The sequence below is a fragment of the Homarus americanus genome, unplaced genomic scaffold (genome assembly GCF_018991925.1).
Source record: "Homarus americanus isolate GMGI-L3 unplaced genomic scaffold, GMGI_Hamer_2.0 scaffold8148, whole genome shotgun sequence".
Classification (NCBI taxonomy): domain Eukaryota; kingdom Metazoa; phylum Arthropoda; class Malacostraca; order Decapoda; family Nephropidae; genus Homarus; species Homarus americanus.
In genome coordinates, this window is record NW_024721643.1 from 58,163 (window position 1) to 81,493 (window position 23,331).

General features: G+C 45.5%; 1 protein-coding gene across 1 annotated transcript in view; it reads left to right on the forward strand.

The window, feature by feature from the left end:
• The window catches only part of LOC121861797, a 68,907-nt gene extending 45,990 nt beyond the window's left edge, over nucleotides 1-22,917 (forward strand). Inside the window, exons 6-17 of the mRNA XM_042359721.1 lie at nucleotides 16-270; nucleotides 870-1,024; nucleotides 1,526-1,670; nucleotides 4,326-4,456; nucleotides 5,689-5,946; nucleotides 8,280-8,293; nucleotides 11,062-11,227; nucleotides 12,687-12,797; nucleotides 18,219-18,402; nucleotides 19,685-19,870; nucleotides 21,224-21,339; nucleotides 22,837-22,917. Coding sequence (XP_042215655.1) covers nucleotides 16-270; nucleotides 870-1,024; nucleotides 1,526-1,670; nucleotides 4,326-4,456; nucleotides 5,689-5,946; nucleotides 8,280-8,293; nucleotides 11,062-11,227; nucleotides 12,687-12,797; nucleotides 18,219-18,402; nucleotides 19,685-19,870; nucleotides 21,224-21,339; nucleotides 22,837-22,917 — 1,802 coding nt within the window. The remainder of the gene's footprint in view (nucleotides 1-15; nucleotides 271-869; nucleotides 1,025-1,525; nucleotides 1,671-4,325; nucleotides 4,457-5,688; nucleotides 5,947-8,279; nucleotides 8,294-11,061; nucleotides 11,228-12,686; nucleotides 12,798-18,218; nucleotides 18,403-19,684; nucleotides 19,871-21,223; nucleotides 21,340-22,836) is intronic.
• Nucleotides 22,918-23,331: the final 414 nt, after the last annotated feature.

The following is a 23,331-nucleotide window of genomic DNA, read 5'->3' on the forward strand; positions in this document are numbered from 1 at the left end:
TTTCACTATCAACAGGCTACCCGCCCCCCGTAGTCAAGTGGCTGTCTGGAGAAGAGGTCGTGGGTAGATCGTGGACGCAGCCACAGGAGGATCTAAACACCATACCTTACACTGGCACAGAGAGGCACCACCAAACCATGTCTGTAGTGAGTGCCACCCTCGTAATGCAGGAACTTACGAGGGAAGACAACGGAAGGCAACTTAAGTGTGTAGCAGCCAACACCAACCTTACCCAAGATCGTTCCCGTCTCGTCACCATCGAAATGTACCGTGAGTAGATGAGATAAAAGTCTACGGACAATGCAACCCATGTTTCACTTACTAGCGCCTCTGTGTTAACCTGTCTATAAACATTATCCAAGGCGATCAAAAAGTTTCTTCCCGATGACTTACACATTAAAACAAAACAGGATATATATATCTACTCTCAGTAATAAAGGAAAGATGTATTATATATCCATTATTCGATACAGTTTTCCGAATCGGTGTTTCAAGCTTCAGCGAGTCTCTTGGATAAATTGATACATTATCTGATAGGGAGAAGCCTTCAATCATCTTCAAATTATAAGTTTACATATATGATTATTTTAGAGTAGTGAGGCTTGAGCAGTGAGTTTTGAGTGGGTTTTATCATTTATATATTATGATGTTATTACAGTCTACATGGATATACCATCATGTTCAGCTTTAGTCTACGATTATTATTTCTACACACGCATATACACATACATACACCTACACACATACATCAATACACATACATACACCTACACACATACATCAATACACATACATACACCTACACACAACCACCAAACTCAACCACCCAACCAGAGCGACTAACAACTCCACCATCTTCTCCACCACAGTACCACCGGTGGAGGTTGTGGTGGAGGGCGTGGAGGGACCTCTGAGGGCGGGGGTGGAGGCCACGCTGGTCTGTAGAGCATCTGGATCGCGACCTCCTGCTACCCTCACCTGGCAAATCGACGGCTCTAATGGCCTCACACCTCTACCTCCACAGGTGAGTCAGATGTGTATGTGTGTGTGCGTGTGTGTGTGTGTGTGTGTGTGTGTGTTTTACCGTGCAATCATGTGTATGTGCAAGTGATCACACGATGAACTAAAAGAAAACGGACTAAAGAAAATGGCGACTCTGTGATGGGTGAAGGGGAGACTATGCTATTTGCACCAGGGACGAGTTTCATCACTAAAATGTTGGCCAGTTAATAATAATGACTGTAGTGATAATAATAGTGACTGTTTATTGATGGTTGTGACTGTTCTCTCTGTTGTGGTGGAGACTATAGTGATTGTGGTGACTGTAATGGATATGTTGGTGACTTTAGTGGTTGTGTTGTTGAACTGGTGGACTGTGTTGGTGACTGTGAGATTAACTTCTGAATAATTACTTTGCTTTTAATGAATGATGCAAGCTTACAGGTTAATATGTAGGTTGTATATAATAATTAATCTCTCTTTCTCTCTCTCTCTCTCTCTCTCTCCCTCTCTCCTGATGGTGTAGTCCTCCCTGGATCTCAATACCACCTTCAGGAGAGCTCGTCTTCTTCCCACGCCGGAGGACAACGGACGGACGGTTACCTGTACGGCCACGAACTCCAAGGTGGATGAATACTTTCTCTCCACCTCCACCACACTCCGCGTCCACTGTGAGTACCCTCCATCTTCCTCCATCCACATTCCTCCATCCTCCATCCACCTCCATCATCCTCCAACCACCTCAATCATCCACCTTTCTCCATCCACCTTCCGACTCCACCTTCCATCCACACCTCCACTATGAGTTATCATATTTACACATGTTTTAATTTTCTTGTCATTATACAAATGGTTCCTTCTCTCCACACACACACACACACACACACACACACACACACACACACACACACACACACACCAAACGTCAAATCTTTAATTATCTCCTCAATAAATTTAACATAGTAGAGGTCGAATATTAGTCCTTATCTTTTGTTTATTTGATTCACGTTAAGTATCCACAGTAAAACCTCTATTTAACGGACTATAGAGAAGAAAGTCCGTTATATCAAAGGTCCGTTAGATGTGAAACTTCCATTTAATGAATTATATGGAGATAAATTATGTTATGTTGAGTGTGTGTGTGTGTGTGTGTGTGTGTGTGTGTGTGTGTGTGTGTGTGTGTGTGTGTGTGGTGTGTGTCCCTCCCCAGTTTACTATAATATGTGGAGGAGAGAGAGAGAGAGAGAGAGAGAGAGAGAGAGAGAGAGAGAGAGAGAGAGAGAGAGAGAGAGAGAGAGAGAGAGAGAGAGAGAGAGAGAGAGAGAGAGAGAGAGGGGAAGTGGAAGAGTCATTGAATCAAGGTGGATCACTCCTACCTGCCGTCAGCCGTGTCTAAGCCGAGGAACCGGGAGCTGCTTAACCTATTTTCCGATATCGTGTGTTCTGAGTCAAGCACTACACCGCACAGTTTCATCACGTCTCCTCGTAAAACACTGACGCTGAGGCCAGGGCGCTGTGGAGTGTTCGTAGGCTTTTAAGAATACAAGTGTTGAAGTGGAGTGAATTAGCGTAGAAGTGTTGTTGTTATAATAATCTTGTGATAGTGTTGGTGTAGGTATGAGGTGTTGCAAGTTGTGAGGTGTTGGAGTAAAAGTTTTTCTTGTTGTTGTAGCAGTTAGTAATAGAGTGTAGAGGTATATTAAAGGAGGTAATTTTATTTAAGAGAGAGAGACATTGTAGAAGAAGTGTATCAGAAGTGTGTAATGGAGGGTAGACAGAGTACATGAAGTAGATCAAGTATTATTATTGATCTACTCGACTTAGGAAGCAGTGATGACAGAGTACAATAGCCTGGTAGAGAGAGACAAACAACCATATTTACCTGACTATCAACAACAATACTAAACGTTAATGGTTTGTTTACCTCACCTGTCTATACAACAGAGGGAGATAGGGGGTCAACAAAGCTACTAAGGGGGGGGGTTAGTTTAGAGGTCACATTCCCCTCCTTCCCTTCTCTCTTCCTTCCTCTCCAACGCCCTGCCCTCCTCTCTCCCTCACCTTCACCCCCCCCCCCCAAACCTCCCTCTTCCTCCTCAGTTCCTTCCACTACACGTATCAACCTTCCTGGTATCGTCCTGAATCATGTCGTCTCTAAATACATCTCCCATCGCCTCAGGAAACTTAACCAAACATTTCTTATCTATGTCGACGGCCCCTAAAAAAAAATAACAAAAAGCACCTCGTGATAAGGTTTCATAATGGTGTCTGGTGAGGAACGGTCTTACTGTTGCTTCTGATAATAACAAACTCAACGATGGGCCATGTAAGTTTATATTTTTGTTTTCCTGGGGTTTTTTTATTTTTGTTTGTAATATAACACAAACATCAGCCAACAAAGATATTTATTTAAGATCCATCGACCGTGAAAATGGAAAACAAAAAAAAAACTCGACGGGGGAATCTTTTCTGTGTTGTGTTTTTATTCTGTTTGTGTTTTTTTTCTCCCCAGGTGTTACATTATTTCAGTGTAGAAGCGACTAGGAAGACTCCTCCTCCACTTAGTAACATTTAACAGTGAAGATCTGGCTGGTAATGACGGAGGTAAAAATGGTTCTTGGGCTAACATAACTTCAGTGAACCAGGCTCCTGTTCATAACACCTCCTCCTCCTCCTCCCTCCTCCTCCTCCTCCTCTTCCCCTCCCTCCTCCTTCCTCCCACTTCTCCCTTCCCCCTCCTCCCCCTTCCTCCTCCTCCCTCCCCACCTCTCCCTCCCTCCCTCCCTCCCTCCCTCCTTCACGTAAGAGAGCTGAAGTAGACATGAAACTGTTTTTGTCTTTTCTTGGAATTATACTACAAAGGTGTCAGGTAATGTTTGTATTTAAGACTCATAAAGGAAGAGAAATAAAAAACTTAATAAATGAACAGCCACAGCAAGTAGGTGTGTAGTGTGACGTCATCCAGGTGTGTAGTGTGACGTCATGCAGGTGTGTAGTGCGACGTCATCCAGGTGTGTAGTGTAACGTCATGCAGGTGTGTAGTGACGTCAGGTAGGTGTGTAGTGTGATGTCATCCAGGTGTGTAGTGTGATGTCATGCAGGTGTGTAGTGTGACGTCATGCAGGTGTGTAGTGTGACGTCATGCAGGTGTGTAGTGTGACGTCAAATAGGTGTGTAGTGTAACAGAAACATCAAACGGCATGTAGTAGGGGTAACACACGTCTACCGGCAGGTGTGTGTGTGTGTGTGTGTGTGTGTGTGTGTGTGTGTGTGTGTGTGAGGTCTAACACAGGAACACATTACAAGTGTCACCTCGTCCTCGACAGTCGCGCCGGAGGTGGAGGCGCGTCTGGCCCCCGCCCTCGACCCTAACAACATAGAGGAGGGCGACGACGTCTACTTCGAGTGTCAGATCAGAGCTAATCCTCCAGAGTCCCGCGTGTTGTGGCTCCACCAGGTGAGTTGTGGCTCCTCCAGACGAGTTGTGGCTCTTCCAGGTGAATTGTGGCTCTTCCAGGTGAATTGTGGCTCTTCCAGGTGAGTTGTGTCTCTAACAGGCGAGTTGTGGCTCCACCAGGTGAGTTGTGGCTCCACCAGGCGAGTTGTGGCTTCACCAGGTGAGTTGTGGCTCCACCATGCAAGTTGTGGCTCCACCAGGTGAGTTGTGTCTCCACCAGGTGAGTTGTGGCTCCACCAGGTGAGTTGTGACTCCACCAGGTGAGTTGTGGCTCCACCAGGTGAGTTGTGGCTCCACCAGGTGAGTTGTGGCTTCTCCGGGTAATGTGGCAGGTGAGTTTAATTACACATCCCACCTGTCAACAGTGACTTACGTTCATATTTACACACTGTCATCCCTCCTGACGCTTCCTCTCGCTCCTACGAACATGTCTGCATTTTCTATTTACTTAGGAGTGAGGCTCAGTTCTCGTTGATGTCTCGCTAAAGTCTCGTTAAAGTCTCATTAAAGTCTCGTTAAAGTCTCGTTAAAGTCTCGTTAAGGCCTCGTTAAAGCCTCGTTGATGACTTGATATCTCGTCCATGATTCTTTAATACCAGGATGTCTCGTTGAATGTCTTTGCTGATGACTCTTTTATGTCGTATTGATTACTTTTTCTTGTGTCTCGTTAATGACTAATTGATAAATCCAAAAATATCTCATTGATGACTCTGGTGTTGTTCTTAGTTCAAATCTAACTGATTAATTCATTGATGACTCATTGTTGTCTCTTAAATATCTCGCTAAATATCTCGTTGATGGGTGACTCAAGACGCCCTCACCATGGTCCCTAGCTGTACGAGGACACACGGTCAGGAGAGAGAGAAAAAGTAGTTTCAAAGTATCAAAAACTACTATCGTTAATACCTCAGTCCTAACTGCTAAATTTCTCACTAAAAACTCGTAAATTGCTCACTATCTTTACTATCTCGTTCTTAATAGCTCCTTATTATGTCATTTCTATCTCGTTGTTAATACAGTAAAAAAAACTCGATTTAACGGACTGTATGGGTAGGAAATTCCGTTATATCGAGAGTCCATTAAATAAGAAAACCTCATATAACGCATTACAAACCGAGAATAAAGTCCGCTATATAAAAATTCCACTATAGCACCATCCCATCTCATCACTACAATACATCAGTGTAAACAGAATCTACAGTACTACACGGGATCATCTCTCTCACCTACAGGGTCGTCAGCTACATACAGACAAGGAGAAGAGGGTGTTGGCCCAGGGGAGGAACTTGGTACTACAGAGGGTCAATCGTCACGCCAGAGGAAGCTACCAATGTTCTGTAACTAATCCCATCGATACGGTCACAAGCGCCCCCACCCCACTCGACGTTATGTGTGAGTATCTTAAGGTAGAGTTTATGTATAATGAATCAGTTTATGAGGAAAATATAATGAGGAATAGAATAGTCTTAATGGGGGATGAATGGGAAGTGGTTTGAGTTAAAACATCGTCTTCAAAGGGTTAAACCATCCTGAGAGAGAGAGAGAGAGAGAGAGAGAGAGAGAGAGAGAGAGTCATGAATGAAGATGAATGGTCGACAGTGCAGCAGAGAAGGTTGTCTACACCCTAGCTCTTGATATACGAGCCAAGGAAAATATGGCCCCTTGTTTGTGACCATTTAAGGAGCCTTTATCCAGCCCCCGAGGTTAAATAAAAGCCCCCTTGTATGTAGCCATTTAAGGAGCCTTTATCCAGCCCTCGAGGTTAAATAAAAGCCCCCTTGTTTGTAGCCATTTAAGGAGCCTTTATCCACCCTCGAGGTTAAATAAAAGCCCCCTTGTATGTAGCCATTTAAGGAGCCTTTATCCACCCTCGAGGTTAAATAAAAGCCCCCCTTGTTTGTGACCATTTAAGGAGCCTTTATCCAGCCCTCGAGGTTAAATAAAAGCCCCCTTGTTTGTGACCATTTAAGGAGCCTTTATCCACCCTTTATTTACCTTGTATTTACTTAACCATAACACCTTACTCTACTGACTTAACTGATCAATGTTAATTTCTCGTGATTGAGGGTTGTTTTTGCAAGCGGGTCTTTAAAGCATTCAATATTTAACTCTAAAACGATCTTGTAACTTTTATAGATTTAGTTAATTAGACCTTAAACCTAACCCAGGTAGTGTGATGGTAATTACAGGTAGAGTAATTACCCTAATTAGTAATAAATCAATGAATGTAAATGTTAGTACAGAGAGAAGCGTTGAATGTTAATAATATTTTTATCCATTACGCAGGAGTAATAGATCACCAAACAGACATAAACAACCATCAAACAAGGTCAAACAAGGTCAAACAAGGTCAAATAAGATCAAACAAGGTCAAACAAGGTCAAATAAGATCAAACAAGGTCAAACAAGGTCAAACAAGGTCATACATACAGTACATTACATACATACATACATATCGTGTCCTCTATTCCACAAAGGACACCAATTAGCTATAATAAAAGACAATCACACGAATATTAGATTAATAATGAGAGTATAATGATGACATAATTCCCTACATCATTTATGGTGTAGAGTTATGGCATTATACAGGCATCTCATTATTCAACATTAAGGTGCCACCCCTGCACAGTGCCACCTCCCACACACAGTGCCACCCCTGCACAGTGCCACCTCCCCAGACATAACCTGGCATCTTATTTACTTCAAGTAAAAAGTAAGGTTTATTTTACCTCTTTTTTGTACTTTTTGTTTATATAAATTACATATTTTTATTTTTGTTTTGTTTCTGTATGTGTGAGAGAGAGAGAGAACAAAATGTGTGTAGATAAAACATCGTTAAAGATTACCGTCACAACCAAATCACACACCATAACACCCCCGTCACACACCATCTCTCTCTCACGGATTTAATACCAGAGTGCCAGGGAGCCTCGTAACGTCACCGTCACCAAATCACGGCTAGGGAGGTGACGCTGGACTGTGTCGTCGAATCCAACCCTGAAAAGAGGTAAGTGTGTGTGTGTGTGTGTGTGTGTGTGTGTGTGTGTGTGTGTTAATCCTGGCACTAATTACAAACGTTACTAAATATATTTATACCTGGCAGGTGCGTGTCAGGTGTTATCAAGTGTGTGTAATGACTGACAGATGTGTAGTGTATCTGGCAGATATGTAGTGTGACTGGCAGATGTGTAGTGTATCTGGCAGATGTGTAGTGTGACTGGTAGATGTGTAGTATAACTGACAGATGTCTTGCGTGACTGACAGGTGTGTGGTGTGACTGGCAGGTGTGTGGTGTGTCTGACAGGTGTGGTGTGTCTGACAGGTGTGTGGTGTGTCTGACAGGTGTTTAGTGTGACTGACAGGTGTGTGGTGTGTCAGATAGGTGTGTGGTGTGTCTGGCAGGTGTGTGGTGTGTCTGGCAGGTGTGTGGTGTATCTGGCAGGTATAAGTACAGTTGTTATGTCACCAACACCTTCCTCCGCTGCCAGTCTAACTCTACCGGTTATGAAATCTTCAGTAGGAGTGAACCTGAAAGTTGTGCCTCACCTTCTGAAACATTAATGCGACTTGTATCTTTCTTCTGCAGGCATTGTACACACACACACACACACACACACACACACACACACACACACACACACACACACACACACACACACACACACTCCTTTTGAGAAATATGAACGTGTATCTTGCTCTGTCAGCTTTCCATTGCCTCTAAGTGACGCTGTAGGTAGAAGGACAGCACCTGATCATTCGTCAAGCAGACACACAATAGGAATGTCTCAGGTCATTTCTCCTGACGGGTATACTGTGACAGGGTATCAAGGGCTGGTGAGTGTGGGAGCTCCTGTTTGTGGGTGGTCTTGACGTAACAGTAGCAACAGAGGAGAATGTAACAGTAACAACAATGTTTAAAAGTAACTGAAGTTGGAGTAAAATGAAGGTAGGTTTGTGTACAGGAAGAGGAGGAGGAGGAGGAGGAGGAAGAAGAGAAGCAGGAGGAGGAGTAGGAGGAGGAGGAGGGGGGTGAACCAGGTGGACAAGACTAATTAATACTTGAAGTCGGTGTTGAAGTTAGTGTGAGGTAAAGGTGAGAAAGAAGTAGTGAGGATTAAAGTGGGAACAGGAGAAGAAAAAGAGAAAGAGAGAAGAGAAAATAAGAGAGAGAGAGAGAGAGAGATAGAAGAATGATTACAAAAACTGAAGATGGTGATTTATTAAGACAGTGAAATGGTCTGTATGTGTCTGTGTTGGTGTATGATTATGTTGGAGAGGAGTTTGTTGGAGAGGAGTTTGTTGGGGAAGAATTTGTTGGAGAGGAATAAAAATCAAGGTGTTATGGTGGGAACTGGGAATGTCTCTAAGGCGTCTAAATGTGATAAATCGACACAGTATAATAATTTGACCAAGAGCATCAGTGTCAAGTATAAATAATCAGATGGTAGAGATGACAAAGAGAGAGAGAGAGAGGGAGGGAGGGTAAGCGGGAGGACAAGAGGAGGAGAGGACGTGAGGAGACGGTGTTCAAAGGAGCCTAGAATGAGTCGATTACGTGAAGGATATTAACGGGATGACACAAGTTAAGGTGGTAGGATCATGGTTGAGAGATACATACACACGCACACACACAGACACACACACACACAGACACGGACACACACACACAGACACACACACACACACACACACAAGACAGACTGAAGGAGGTTAAAGACAGAGGAAAGTGTAAGGGCAGGACAATTATCTCTATTTTCCGAATGTGATACTATTTTCTTCTATCTTTACCAGGGGCTGAAGAAGGGCTGACATATAGCCCTTAAATAGTCCCCAATAGTGAAAATACAAGAGAAGGAATAAATAAAATAAAAAGTAACAGAAATCAGGAAAGTTTTGGGGAGAAGGTTGAAGAGAAAACAAGGGGAGGTAACTGGTTGGTGAGGTGTTATGGTACACAGGAACAATAGCCTTGGTTGGCACACAAGGGTTGATCTGAGATTTTTTTTTTTCCCGCGTGTTGACGGAACATCAAAAAATAACTGATTTTTAAAACACTCAAACAAACCACACATAAAGCATTCTGGTGTGTTTTTTCTTGGTTATTTATCTTCATATATATAATATCGCTCTATACCTGTGTTAGTGGTTGATTAATTTAACACCAGGTGAAGAGATTAAGATAATATTTACCTGATCGTGTTAGTTATATCTTTACTGTAAAATAATGGATTGTTATTATTGTAGACCCTTATTATTGAGGCCTTACCCAGCAGTCCACAACACAAGAGTTTATTAAGGATTTGGACTACGTTTTGTAGATAAATAATTGGCCAAAATGATAAACAAATTAAATTATGATCCATTGAAGGTCAAAGGTCAAGAATCACTGTGAAAGGTCAAACCAGTAAGAAAAGAATGTATGACCGGACAAATACTGACATTCTCAACACCTGTCAAGTTTCTTTTAACACAGAGGTTAAACAAATGCTAGTATGATTCACCTATATGGATAATCATACTCATGTCAACACGAATATTTAAGGAGACATAACGTAAACAAACATCACTAAACGAGGCACAGAAAACATCATTCAGGTCTTTGTTTTGTTTTAAAGGTCAATGTCACAACTGGAGGTCAAGAGGGTGCAGCTTCCTCATTGATGCAAACATGTTGATGATAGTTGGAAATAGTTTGTACTGAATAATACGACAAGTGAGTTATGTAAGGGATGTGTTACGACCCTGTTGAGACGGACTGGGTACACTTCTCGTCCATAACAGGTACACTTCTCGTCCATAACAGGTACACTTCTCGTCCATAACAGGTACACTTCTCGTCTTAAACAGGTACACTTCTCGTCCATAACAGGTACACTTCTCGTCCATAACAGGTACACTTCTCGTCCATAACAGGTACACTTCTCGTCCATAACAGGTACATCTCTTGTCCATAACAGGTACACTTCTCGTCCAGGTGGTACACTTCTCGTCCATAACAGGTACACTTCTCGTCCATAACAGGTACACTTCAGTCCATAACAGGTACACTTCGTCCATAACACAGGTACACTTCGGTCCATAACAGGTACACTTCGTCCATAACAGGCACACTTCTCGTCCATAACAGGTGCACTTCTCGTCCATAACAGGTACACTTCTCGTCCATAACAGGTACACTTCGACCATAACAGGTACACTTCTCGTCCATAACAGGTACACTTCGTCCATAACAGGTAAATAATTTCTCGTCCATAACAGGTACACTCCTCGTCCATAACAGGTACACTTCGTCCATAACAGGTACACTTCTCGTCCCATAACAGGTACACTTCTCGTCCATAACAGGTACACTTCGTCCATAAATAGGCTACACTTCGTCCATAACAGGTACACTTCGTCCATAACAGGTACACTTTCGTCCATAACAGGTACACTTCTCGTCCATAACAGGTACACTTCTCGTCCATAACAGGTACACTTCTCGTCCATAACAGGTACACTTCTCGTCCATAACAGGTACACTTCTCGTCCATAACAGGTAAACTTCTCGTCTTAAACAGGTACAGTTCTTGTGGAAGGTCAACAGCAGTCGGGGAGTGAAGGACCTGGCGCCCACGACCTATACTACCCGTGGGCGGACCAGCACCCTCGTGTACCGCCCAAACTCTCACGCCCACGCCCACGATCAGTACGGTGTCGTCTTCTGCCTGGGCCGTAACCGATTGGGCAGCCAGAAGATCCCCTGCATGTTCCTCATCACCCCAGCAGGTAAGACACATGTTCCTCATCACCCCAGCAGGTAAGACACATGTTCCTCATCACCCCAGCAGGTAAGACACATGTTCCTCATCACCCCAGCAGGTAAGACACATGTTTCTCATCACCCCAGCAGGTAAGACAGAGTGTTCCCCATCACCCCAGCAGGTAAGACACATGCCCCTCATCACCCCAGCAGGTAAGACACATGTCTCATCACCCCAGTAGAAGAAGCACCAAACAACTATTTCCACCATCACACAACATCACCACCACACAGCATCACCACCACACAGCATCACCACCACACACCCACACCATCAACAACCACCACTCACCAACACACCACACACACACACCACACACCACCACACCACCACCACACCTACACCATCAACAACCACCACACACCACCACTCACCACCACACCACCACTCACCACCACACACCACCACTCACCACCACACACCACCACACACCACCACACACCACCACACCACCACAACACCATAACACACCACTCACTCACTCACCACACACCACCACTCACCACCACTCACCACCACAACATCACCACACACCACCACTCACCACCACTCACCACCACAACAAGTCTCCCTCCCAGCTAGTTTCTCTACTTAATCACCATCAGAGGCCAGACAGCTTGGGTGCCACTCCCACCATTATCACCGCGGCAGACTGTGTTCATATCGGTGTGGGGGAAGGTCAAAGGTGAACGCTTGCCACCAATAAACTCCATTACCTGTGTATTTTCCCAATGATCCATCACAGGATATTGTCTCTCACACACACACACACACACACACACACACACACACACACACACACACACACACACACATTATTGTTCACGCCGTCAGACACAGGTAGGCAACAGGTGAGAGTTTTTCGTAATGTTGTCGTGGTAAAGTTAGACAGCTGTGTATCTTATCCTCCTAATACTTTGATATAGCTAACTCTTCTTTCTCTATTTACGAAAGAGAATCAGATTTAGAATAACGAAAGCCTAGAGATAGACATTTTTTTTTTTTATTATTTTTTTTTTTGGGGGTAATGGTCTATCGTATTATAAAAATATCCAGGTATAATGAGGATTTAAATCACCTGTGTCTGAGTCGATGAATAAAAATGTGCTTCGGTGTGTTTTGATATCCTTATTTTTTTTTTGGAGGGGGTGTGTGGGGAGGTGGTGGGGGAGGTGGTGGGGGGAAAGGTGGTGGGGGAGGGGTTATATATTGACCTTTGGGTGTTTATTTTTATCTATATATATATATGGCTTTGGTCAGTGGCGTCTTTATGGTAATTCTTCTACACACACACACACACACACACACACACACACACACACACACACACACACACACACACACACATACACCCCACTCACATACACACCTAAACTCTCTCTCTCTCTCTCTCTCTCTCACCATGTTCTCCTCCTCACTCCCCAGGCCCCCAGAGCAGCCATCATCCTGCACGTTGGTCAACCAAGCGCCACCTCCCTCGCTGTGTCCTGTGTTCCTGGCCAGACGGGGACCTAAAACAGTACTTTGTGACGACCGTGAGTATGCGAGGTGTGGGGGTGAGGGGAGGGGGTGAAGGGTGAGGAGGGGTGAGGGAGGGGTGAGGGAGGGGGTGAGGGAGGGGGTGAGGGAGGGGGTGAGGAGAGGGAAAGAGGGAGGGTGGGGAGGGTGGGGAGGGGGGGGTGGGGGGAGGGGGTGTGGGGAGGGTGTGAGGGAGGGGGAGGGTGGGGTGAGGGAGGGGGTGGGGAGGGGGGTGAGGAGAGGTGAGGAGGGTGGGGAGGGGTGAGGAGGTGAGGAGGGGGTGAGGAGGGGTGAAAGAGGGGGTGAGGAGGGTGAGGAGGGTGAGGGGAGGGTGTGAGGAGGTGTGAGGAGGTGGGGGGTGTGAGGGAGGGGGAGGGTGAGGAGAGGTGGGGGAGGGGTGAGGGTGGGGAGGGTGGGGAGGGTGGGGGAGGGGGGGGGTGGGGAGGGGGGGGGTGGGGGAGGGTGGTGAGGGAGGGTGAGGGGGGGAGGGTGAGGGAGGAGGATGAGGGGGGTGGGGTGTGAGGGAGCGAGTGAGGGGTGAGGTGAGGAGAGTGGGGGAGAGGGGTGAGGGGGTGTGAGGGAGGGGGTGTGAGGGAGGGGGTTGAGGGAGGGTGTGGGGAGGGTGGGGTGTGAGGGTGAGGGGAGAAGGGTGGGGGGAGGGGGTGAGGGAGAGGTGAGGAGAGGTGGGGAGGGGTGAGAGAGGGGGGTGGGGAGGGGTGAGGGAGGAGGGTGTGAGGGAGGGGGTGGGAGGGTGGGGAGGGTGAGGGAGGTGAGGGAGGGTGAGGGAGGGTGTGGGGGAGGTGTGAGGGGAGGTGGGTGTGGGGAAGGGGTGAGGGAGAAGGGTGAGGGAGGTGGGGAGGGTGAGGGGTGGGGAGGGTGAGGAGGGTGGGGTGTGGGGGGTGGGGGGAGGGTGAGGGAGGGGGGGGGTGAGGGAGGTGGGGGGAGGGTGGGGAGGGGGTGAAGGGTGAGGGAGGGTGAAAGAGGTGAGGGAGGGGGTGGGGACGGGTGGGGAGGGGGGTGAAAGAGTGAGGGAGGTTAGGGTGATGGAAGGTGAGCGAGAGAAAGAAAAAGGAGAGAAGAGAGTGGAAGTGAGGGAGAGAGTAAAAAAAGAGAAAAGAGAAAAGAACGTAGAGGAAGAAATAGAAAGATAAAGATAGAATATGAAAGAACGAAAGACATACAATCAAAAGGGAATAAATGGAAAGTAAAGGAGAAATAAAGAAAATGATTATAACTCTCTCTCTCTCTCTCTCTCTCTCTCTCTCTCTCTCTCTCTCTCAATAAAAAAATAAACTTGGTCCCGTCACACCTTAAGAACTCTACAGGAATCATGGTTTAAGTGTGAACGATTTCCAGGAAAATATTCACGGCAGGGACCAAAAAAAAAGGTGATACGTCATATGTCTGGCAGCGGAGGTTCATAGCTTGGAGGCTTTTGCTGCCACTCTCGTGGTTAAAACTGTCTTACGGTTATTTACACTTTCCCGTGTATAGTGTGGGTATATTGCACACACACACACACACACACACACACACACCTATTGACCTCCCTGCTGATCTCTACCTGCTGACGTGACACTAACTCTCTGACATTTCTTGACCTCCCTGATACCTGTTGAATCTCCCTGGATCCCCCTGTCACACTATAATCTACCTGGCACTCTCCCTGACACCCTTTTAATCACCCTGGCACTCCTCCTGGCATCCTTTAGTCTTTCTGAATCTTCTGAACCTCCTTGGCACCCCATAACTTCCTTAGCACTCTGTAGCCTCCTGGCACTCTATAGTCTCCCTAGCACCCTCCTTGGCACCCTATAATATCTCTGCACTCCATAGTCTCCCCTGCACTCCTCCTGACCTCCTGCCACTTATAGTCTCCCTAGCACTCTATAGTCTCCTGGCACTCCTCCCGGCACCCCATATCTCTGGCACCTATAGTCTCCTGGCACTCCTCCCTGGACCACCCTACCACTCTATAGTCTCCCTAGCACTCCTCCCTGACCTCCTGGCACTCTATAATCTCCCTAGCACTCTTGTCTCCCTGGCACTCTATAGTCTCCCTGGCACTCTATAGCCTCCTGGCACTCCTCCCTGGACCTCCCTAGCACCCTATAATATCCCTGGCACTCTATATTCTCCCTGGCACTCTATGACCTCCCTGGCACCCTTACACCTCCAACAAGAAGGGCCATATTGCTCCTTATAGGCCAAGACTCACAACAGCCACTCGCTAATGGTGGCCACTATAAGCAGAGAACGTGGAAGGAAAAAATATCCAAATACCTGCCATTAGAGGAGACGGTGAGCCTAGGTGACCCGGTGTGAACCCAGCCAGGAGTTTGAACCATGAACCCCCCCTCAAGGTAACAGTGTGTAATCCTACCTGGGTGTTTTTTTATTTTTTTTATTAGAATATTCTCCCTCAAGCGTAATGTAAAGGTGGTCTCTCTCTCTCTCTGTTAAGACTCAGGTAAGGGTCTTGGTCAGGACAGGTATGAAGCGTGACACACACACACACACACACAGGCCTGGTCGTCTAACACTGAAAGATGATAGCATTATATCATCATTCCTTGCCACCCGACCCCCTTCATCCATCCCTCTCTCCTTGTAGCGAGAGAGGGCGGTGTAAGCATTGACCCGTGAGTGGGAGGAGGGGAGGGGGGTAAGTGACCTTGGATGTAGCGTAGGAGTGAAAGGAATTTGATGAAGAAATTCGATATTTTGATTTTGTTGTCGGATCGAAAGGTTATGACTCCTTCACCTCCTCCTCCTCCTCCTCCTCCAGGCGTGAGAATATAAACCTCCCTCTCTTACTATTTATACGTCGTAGCGGAGCATTAGGACTCCCACAAGTACCTGCAGCAAGATATGGAAAGCAATTCACAGGCGAAATTCCACTCACGTATTTGGCTCATGGAGTAAAAAAAAATATATATATATATATACCTTTTTCTTGACGCGTTAACTCGAGGTGGTAACGGTGACAATACTACCATCGTTTAGTGCAAGACAACAGTAGCAACTTCACACGTACAGGCTTAGTGCTTACCTGTGCCCTGTCTACCTGGGATCCGTCTACCTGTACCGCATCTACCTGTACAGACCATACAAAAACTGATCATTATAGGATACTTTCATCATAATACGGTCAAATAACGGTCTTGTGTGTGTGTGTGTGTGTGTGTGTGTGTGTGTCTGTGTGTGTGTGTGTGTGTGTGTTTTACCAGCCAACACCCTCAACATCAAACACAAATAACCAAGTTTTACTGAAACACTCCCTGCAACACCCACACCAAACCTACACCATGAACTAACGCAACACAAAATGGAAAACAAAAAAGGAATTATGATCCACAACGAAAAAGGAGAATTAAAAATGGCTAGTTTTTTTCTCTCTCTCTTTCTCTTTCTTTCTGTCTTTCTTTCTTTCTCTCAGCTGTTGATTACACTCACTCATAACCATTTGTTTATTTTGTCTGAATGTCACTCATTCACCTGCCGTCACTCACTCCCACCTCCTCTCACCACCGTCACTCACTCCCACTCTCCTCTCACCACCGTCACTCACCACACTCTCCTCTCACCACCGTCACTCACTCCCAGTCTCCTCCCACCATCGTCACTCACTCCCACTCTCTTCTCACCATCGTCACTCACTCACACTCTCCTCTCACCACCGACTCACTCCTCATTCTCCCTCTCACCACCGTCACTCTCCCACTCTCCTCTCACCACCGTAACTCACTCACACTCTCCTCTCACCACCGACACTCACTCACACGCTCCTCCCACCATCGTCACTCACTTCCCACTCTTCACCATCGTCACTCACTCCCACTCTCCTCTCACCATCGTCACCACTCACACTCTTCTCACCACCGTCACTCACTCCCACTCTCCCACGCATCAATTAATCCATCCATCATAACATTGAGTAACGAGGTGTGTATTATGCAAATCTGACACACACACACACACACACACACACACACACACAGTCTCTAAAGTTAATAAAATTCTATACTTTTATCTGAATCCACCAACAAATTAATTTATTCCATTAATCCATAAGAATTTAGATCCTTCATCCACCACGAAAAAAAAAATCTGAACTCCACGACCGATTTCTCTCTTAAATCCTTTTGGCTGTTCCTGACCACCGTTTCATTTCTCACAATCAGCCATAATCCAGCTATATGTCTCACCTCCTGTGTTCGGAAGACATAATCCTCTAGAATTCTTTTTTTTTTCCATCGACCACCACAAGTTTGTAAGACTAGGGTACTATACCAACCCCACGTGACGCGAGTGTGTGTGTGTGTGTGTGTTTGTATTAATATTATTTGTTATTTTTATTACTATGTTTGTAAATAATGTTATCATCAATTATTATCAATCGGCATTATCATTATCACCATCAATCTTCACCGTCATCCACCTCCTCCTCCTCCTCCTCTTCCTCTAAATAAATCATCAAACCCTAAATATTTTTCTGTCGTCTTTCTAACAATTTTTCTTCAGTTTTGTTGACCCGGATATTATTTTTTATTGTTCCTGTGTTCATATTTTCTTTTATTTCTGTTTTCTGTAACGTAATAATTTTGATTTTCTGCGTCCAGTGTACCTGTACCTTATCTACCTGTGCCCCGTCTACCTGTACCCCGTCTACCTGTACCCTGTCTACCTGTACCCCTGTCTACTCCACCCACCTGTACCCTGGTCCACTGTACTCCACCCACCTGTACCCCGTCTACCTGTACCCCACCTACCTGTACCCTGTCTACCTGTACTCCACCTACCTGTACCCTGTCTACCTGTACCCACCCACCTGCACCCGTCTACCTGACTCCACCTACCCACCCCGTCTACCTGACTCCACCCACCTGTACCCCGTCTACTGCACTCCACCCACCTGTACCCCGTCTCCCTGACTCCACCTACCTGTACCCTGTCTACCTGTACCCCACCCACCTGTACCCCGTCCACTCAGTCCACCCACCCCCTGTCTGCCTGTACTCCTACCGACCCCTGTCCACCTGTACTCCACCCACCTGTACCCGTCCACCTGTACCCCACCCACCTGTACCCTGTTCACCTGTACTCCACCCACCTGTACCCTGTCTACCTGTACCCCCACCCACTCCAGCACCTGTCCACCCAGACTCCACCCACCTGTACCCCGTCTACCTGTACCCCACCCACCTGTACCCCTGTCTACCCTGTACTCCACCTACCTGTACCCCGTCTACCTGTACTCCACCTACCTGTACCCCGTCTACCTGTACTCCACCTACCTGTACCCTGTCTACCTGTACCCCACCTACCTGTACCCCGTCTACCTGTACTCCACCTACCTGTACCCCGTCTACCTGTACCCCAACTACCTACCTCTCCACGCCTCTTAAGCCTGACAAACCACTGCTTCTCCCTGGCAGGTTAGAGACGCAGCGACGCAGGAGACAGTGGCTAACGTGTCCTCACCTACGCCCACCTTCGCAGTAGGCGGCCTGGCTCCTGGGCGGGACTACCTACTGCTGGTCACCGCCGTCAACACCAAGGGTCGTTCAGTCCCTTACGTGATCCAGGGTTTTGCTCTCAAGGTGGCGGAGAACAAGATAAGTGAGTGTTGTGGGTGTTGTGGGTGTGTGTTGTGGGTGTGTGGGTGTGTGTGGGTGTGTGTGTTCAGGTGTGTGTGGGTGTGTGTGTGTGTGGGTATTTTCGATGTTATTTTGTGTGCGTGTGTATGTGTTTAGGTGGAATATACACTATACACTATAACCTAACAAGCCTCCCCTCCCCCCAATCCCCTTACACAACCAATAACAATCACCATCGTCTTAGTTAATACACAAACACCATTCTATCCATCCTCTAAGTTCATCTCCCGGCACATGAAATCAACCAATGATGACACTTGCAATTGTTGGGTACGATAATAGTGCCATATAAATAGTGGCAATCTGGCACTCTCACCAATACGAAGACCAATTACCGAAATTCAGTGTGGTGTGTGTTGTAGTGAGTGCCTTTTGTGTTGTAGTGAGTGCCTCTTGTGTTGTAGTGATTGCCTTTTGTGTTGATTGAGTGCGTTGTGTTGAGTGTGTTGGAGTGAGTGCCTTCTGTATTGTATTGATTGCCTTCTGTGTTGTAGTGAGTGCCTCTTGTGTTGAGTGCGTTGTATTGAGTGTGTTGTAGTGAGTGCCTCTTGTGTTGTAGTGAGTGCGTTGTAGTGAGTGGCTTTTGAGTTGATTGTGTTGTAGTGAGTGCCTTTTGTGTTGAGTGCGTTGTGTTGAGTGTGTTATAGTGACTTACTGAGGATGTGTTATTAAATAGTGAGGTTATTGTACTCTGTTGTTGTTGTTGTTGTTGTTGTAGTTGTGGTGGTGGTGGTGGTTGCTATAGTTGTTGTGGTGGTGGTGGTGGTGGTGGTTGTTGTTGTAGTTGTTGTGGTGGTGGTTGTTGTTGTAGTTGTTGTTGTGGTGGTGGTGGTGGTTGTTGTTGTAGCTATTGTGGTGGCTGTGTGATGGTTGTTGTGGTTATTGTGGTGGTAGTTGTAGTTGTCGTGGTGGTTGTGATGGTTGTTAAAGTGATTATATATTGTCAGTCATATCATACATAATAATCATCTGCCTCATTTATACGTTATATCAGATGTTTACGTTCTCAAGTCAGGGTTTATGGCTTGTTATATTAAATACCAGTCAGTCCACGTCAATTTACCTTCTATATCAGAGAGTCCCTATAGTCTCTTGGCATCTTATATCACAGAAGACCATGGTATATTAAGGTGTAATAACCCTTTGAGGTGATTAAAATAACCTTAAACCAACGTCCTCAGTGTTAAAAAAAAAAGTTATTGTAAAAGTTGTTATTTATTGATGTTATGTTGTTATTTATATAGATAACTCAAGCTCCACCGAGTCTTCCCCATTACTGGCTGTGTTCGTGGGTGTGGTGAGTGGCTTCGTCTTCATCCTGACGGTTCTGGCGGTGGCTACCCGATCCCGATGCCGACGTCGACGCGGGGTTCCGGACGCCGCCGCCACCACCAATGACGACAACACCAAACTCAGGGATGTGGATGAAGGTAAATAAATCACTATGGTAAATGAGTTAAGATGATAGCTTTTTTTTTTTAACTGACAGCTTAATATTCTAGCTGTCAGTGAGCTATTGACAGTGTGTCGGGGTATTACAATAAATCCTCAAACTAAATCATGACAAGGCTGCAATTTCATACAGTTTAATACATATTTTTCATCTTATCACTATAGAAGATCGAATTGAGAAAGGAACATTGATGGTTGAGAAACACACACACACACACACACACACACACACACACACACACACACACACACACACACACCTTGATTACCTGCAAGATTTACTGAAAGATTACACACACGGTATACAAAATATCCCTCAATTTTTATTATGTGAAGTAATGCCTGTATCTCTGTTTATAACTTTCACACGGTGTTTCAGATCTGTTAGGTTAGATTAGGTTAGGGTAGGTTAGATTAGGTTAGGTTAGGTTAGGTTAGTGGGCCGTGATCTCCAACCCTCAGACCTTAATAATCACCTCACTACAGCTTAATTTTCTCCATCAACAAAGATTATTCCCCCCGGATTGTATTATTCAACTCTTAATGATCTATTTACTTATCTTCCTCTATCTATACATACCCTTTACTTACTTATCTTCCTCTATCTATCTATATCATATCTATACAACTTTCCATTTATCACTCAACGTTATAATTCTACCACATTTCAGCCACTTCAATAATAATTTAAATTCCACATTTCATCAACATTACTACATTACAGTATTAACCACATTACACAAGACAACTGGTAATATACACTGTTGCCACATTACATAGTGTTAACACCACTGTCCATTATTACCACATTCTACATAATTCCACACAAATCTATACTGGTAACACATTCCACATTCCAACATATACACTGTGTCAACATTCAACCTAACCAATGTATACTGTTACCACATTCCCGCATAACAATATTAATTTACACTTCTTCTACACCCCACACGGCACACACCCTACATGGCCCACACCCCAACATGGCCCATACCCAACATGGCCCACATCCAACATGGCCCACACCCTACAGAGCTCATAGACTCCAACATGGCCCACACTCCAACCTGGGAAGCTCCACACCCAACATGGCCTCACACAACTCAACATGGCCCACACCCTACATGGCCCACACACCCCACATGGCCCACACCCAACATGGCCCACACCCCACATGGCCCACACCCAACATGGCCCACACCACAAGCATGGCCCACACCCATGGCCCACATGGCCCACACCCAACATGACCCACACCCAACATGACCTACACCCCAGATGGCCCCAAGTGCCACACAGGCTTAGTAAACACTGGTGCCATCTTACAGTGCCACCCTCACCCTCGACCAAAGCCTCGCTGGATGGGGCTGAGGACGCAGACGACGAGCTCAACACCCCGGAGTCTCAGGATGGTCCTCTCGAGCCTCAAGACATAACTACGCAGGTAAGAGCCTTATGGGTGTTTACTGCGCGAGTGAGAGCCTTATAAGGTGTTGACTGCGCGAGTGAGAGCCTTATAAGGTGTTGACTGCGCGAGTGAGAGCCTTATGGGTGTTTACTGCACAGGTGAGTCTTATAAAGTGTGTAGTGCGCAAGTGAGAGTCTCATGTTTGTTTACTGTGCAGGTGAGAGTCTTACTAGGTGTTTATTACGCAGGTGAGACTAGTGAGGTATCATTATATCAGGCTAATAAAGTGAATCAGGTGCATGACTCCGGTGACTCATTCAGGTAAAACTCAGGTAACTTAAGTGTACATCTCAGGTAACTCATACAGGTAACACTAAAGGTAACTAGTGTACAACTCAGGTAACACTTAGGTAACTTAAGTGTATAACTCAGGTAACTCATACAGGTAACACTAAAGGTAACTTAAGTGTACAACTCAGGTAACATTCAGGTAACTTAAGTGTAAAACTCAGGTAACACTCAGGTAACTTAAGTGTATAGCTCAGGTAACTCATACAGGTGCGTCACTCAGGTAAGTTAAGGGCTCCCCCAGGTGACGTGAGGCCTCAAATGCAATAATTATTCTGTGAGTGACGCCACATTGTCTACCCGGACGACGGTGGTGGGTTAATTAAAGTTCTCGAGAGATCTTGTGTGTGTGTGTGTGTGTAATACTTCACTTACAGGAGCAGTAGAGGTCATACTTAAACCCCTTGAGTACGATGACTTAAATACTTGAGTACGATAATTCTGTATTTAGGACACACACACACACACACACACACACACACACACACACATACATACATACATACACACATTATTATTATTATTACATGCATGCATACGTACAAAGCAGATACTGTTACACTAGATTCAGGTCGTGTTGCTGACTACCATGCTAGCGACACAGGTGAAGTATCTCATTAACAAAGATGCAGGTAGGAGAGTCTCTCACAGCTTGTTAGTGGAGGAGTGTTTACCCCTTCATAGTGAGTTAACGAGACAGTAAAAACATCATGACAAAAACGAAAAGAGAATTAGCTGCAGAAAATGATGATGATAATGATGATAATGATGATGATGATGATGATAATGATGATGATGATGATGATAATGATGATGATGATGATGATAATGATATTCCTCTACAATATTAAACAAATATCTGGGGAAACACTTATTTTGTTTGTTTGTTTGTTTGTTTGTGGGGTCCAGGGGAGAGGGGGGGTATATATCTATCATGTTATTATCTCATGTTGTTATCGTTACATTCTTATGCCTTGTCATTTATCACGTGTTATGACCTTTTATCATATATTTATGTTCTGTAATTTCTTAATGTTTCTCATGTTGGTATTTTTCGTTGCAGATTATTTATTTGTTGTTGCGTGTGTGTGTTTGTGGGGTGTTTTTTAATTCATTAGTGTGTGTTGGTGTGATTTATTAACGTGTTTTTTTATTCTCCCTGTGTGTGTGTGTTTGGTCGTACAGTCAGCAGGCAGTCCTACCAGTGTGGGCAGCACCCGCACCTACGTACCACGAGACTCAATAACGAGAGCTTCGTCTAGTTGACCTTTGACCTGACACGCACGGATCATCATAGGTCCTTCTCCCTATGACCTTTTTTTTCTCCCCAAATGAAGGTCTTTGTAAGTCGTTGCTCCCCGCTTGTGTGACGCCTCGTTGTTGGAGGTTAACTGGGATCATATTGTTATTTTAATATGATTAATTAAGGTGGTTAGTGTGGGTCATCGTGTTACTGTGATGTGACCTACGTTTTAGGGTCAACTTGAGCCACTGTGTTAATTAGTGTGACCTGTGTTGCGTAGGTCAAGCAGGGTCACTGTGTTACTGTTATGTGTCCTTCGTTATGGAGGGTCACATTAGTTACTTCTCCTCCCGGGTGTGACCACCACACACTAGTGCACGTGTACAGGTGTGAGTGTGGCGGCTGTACTGTACATAATCTACACTTGATACTGAATC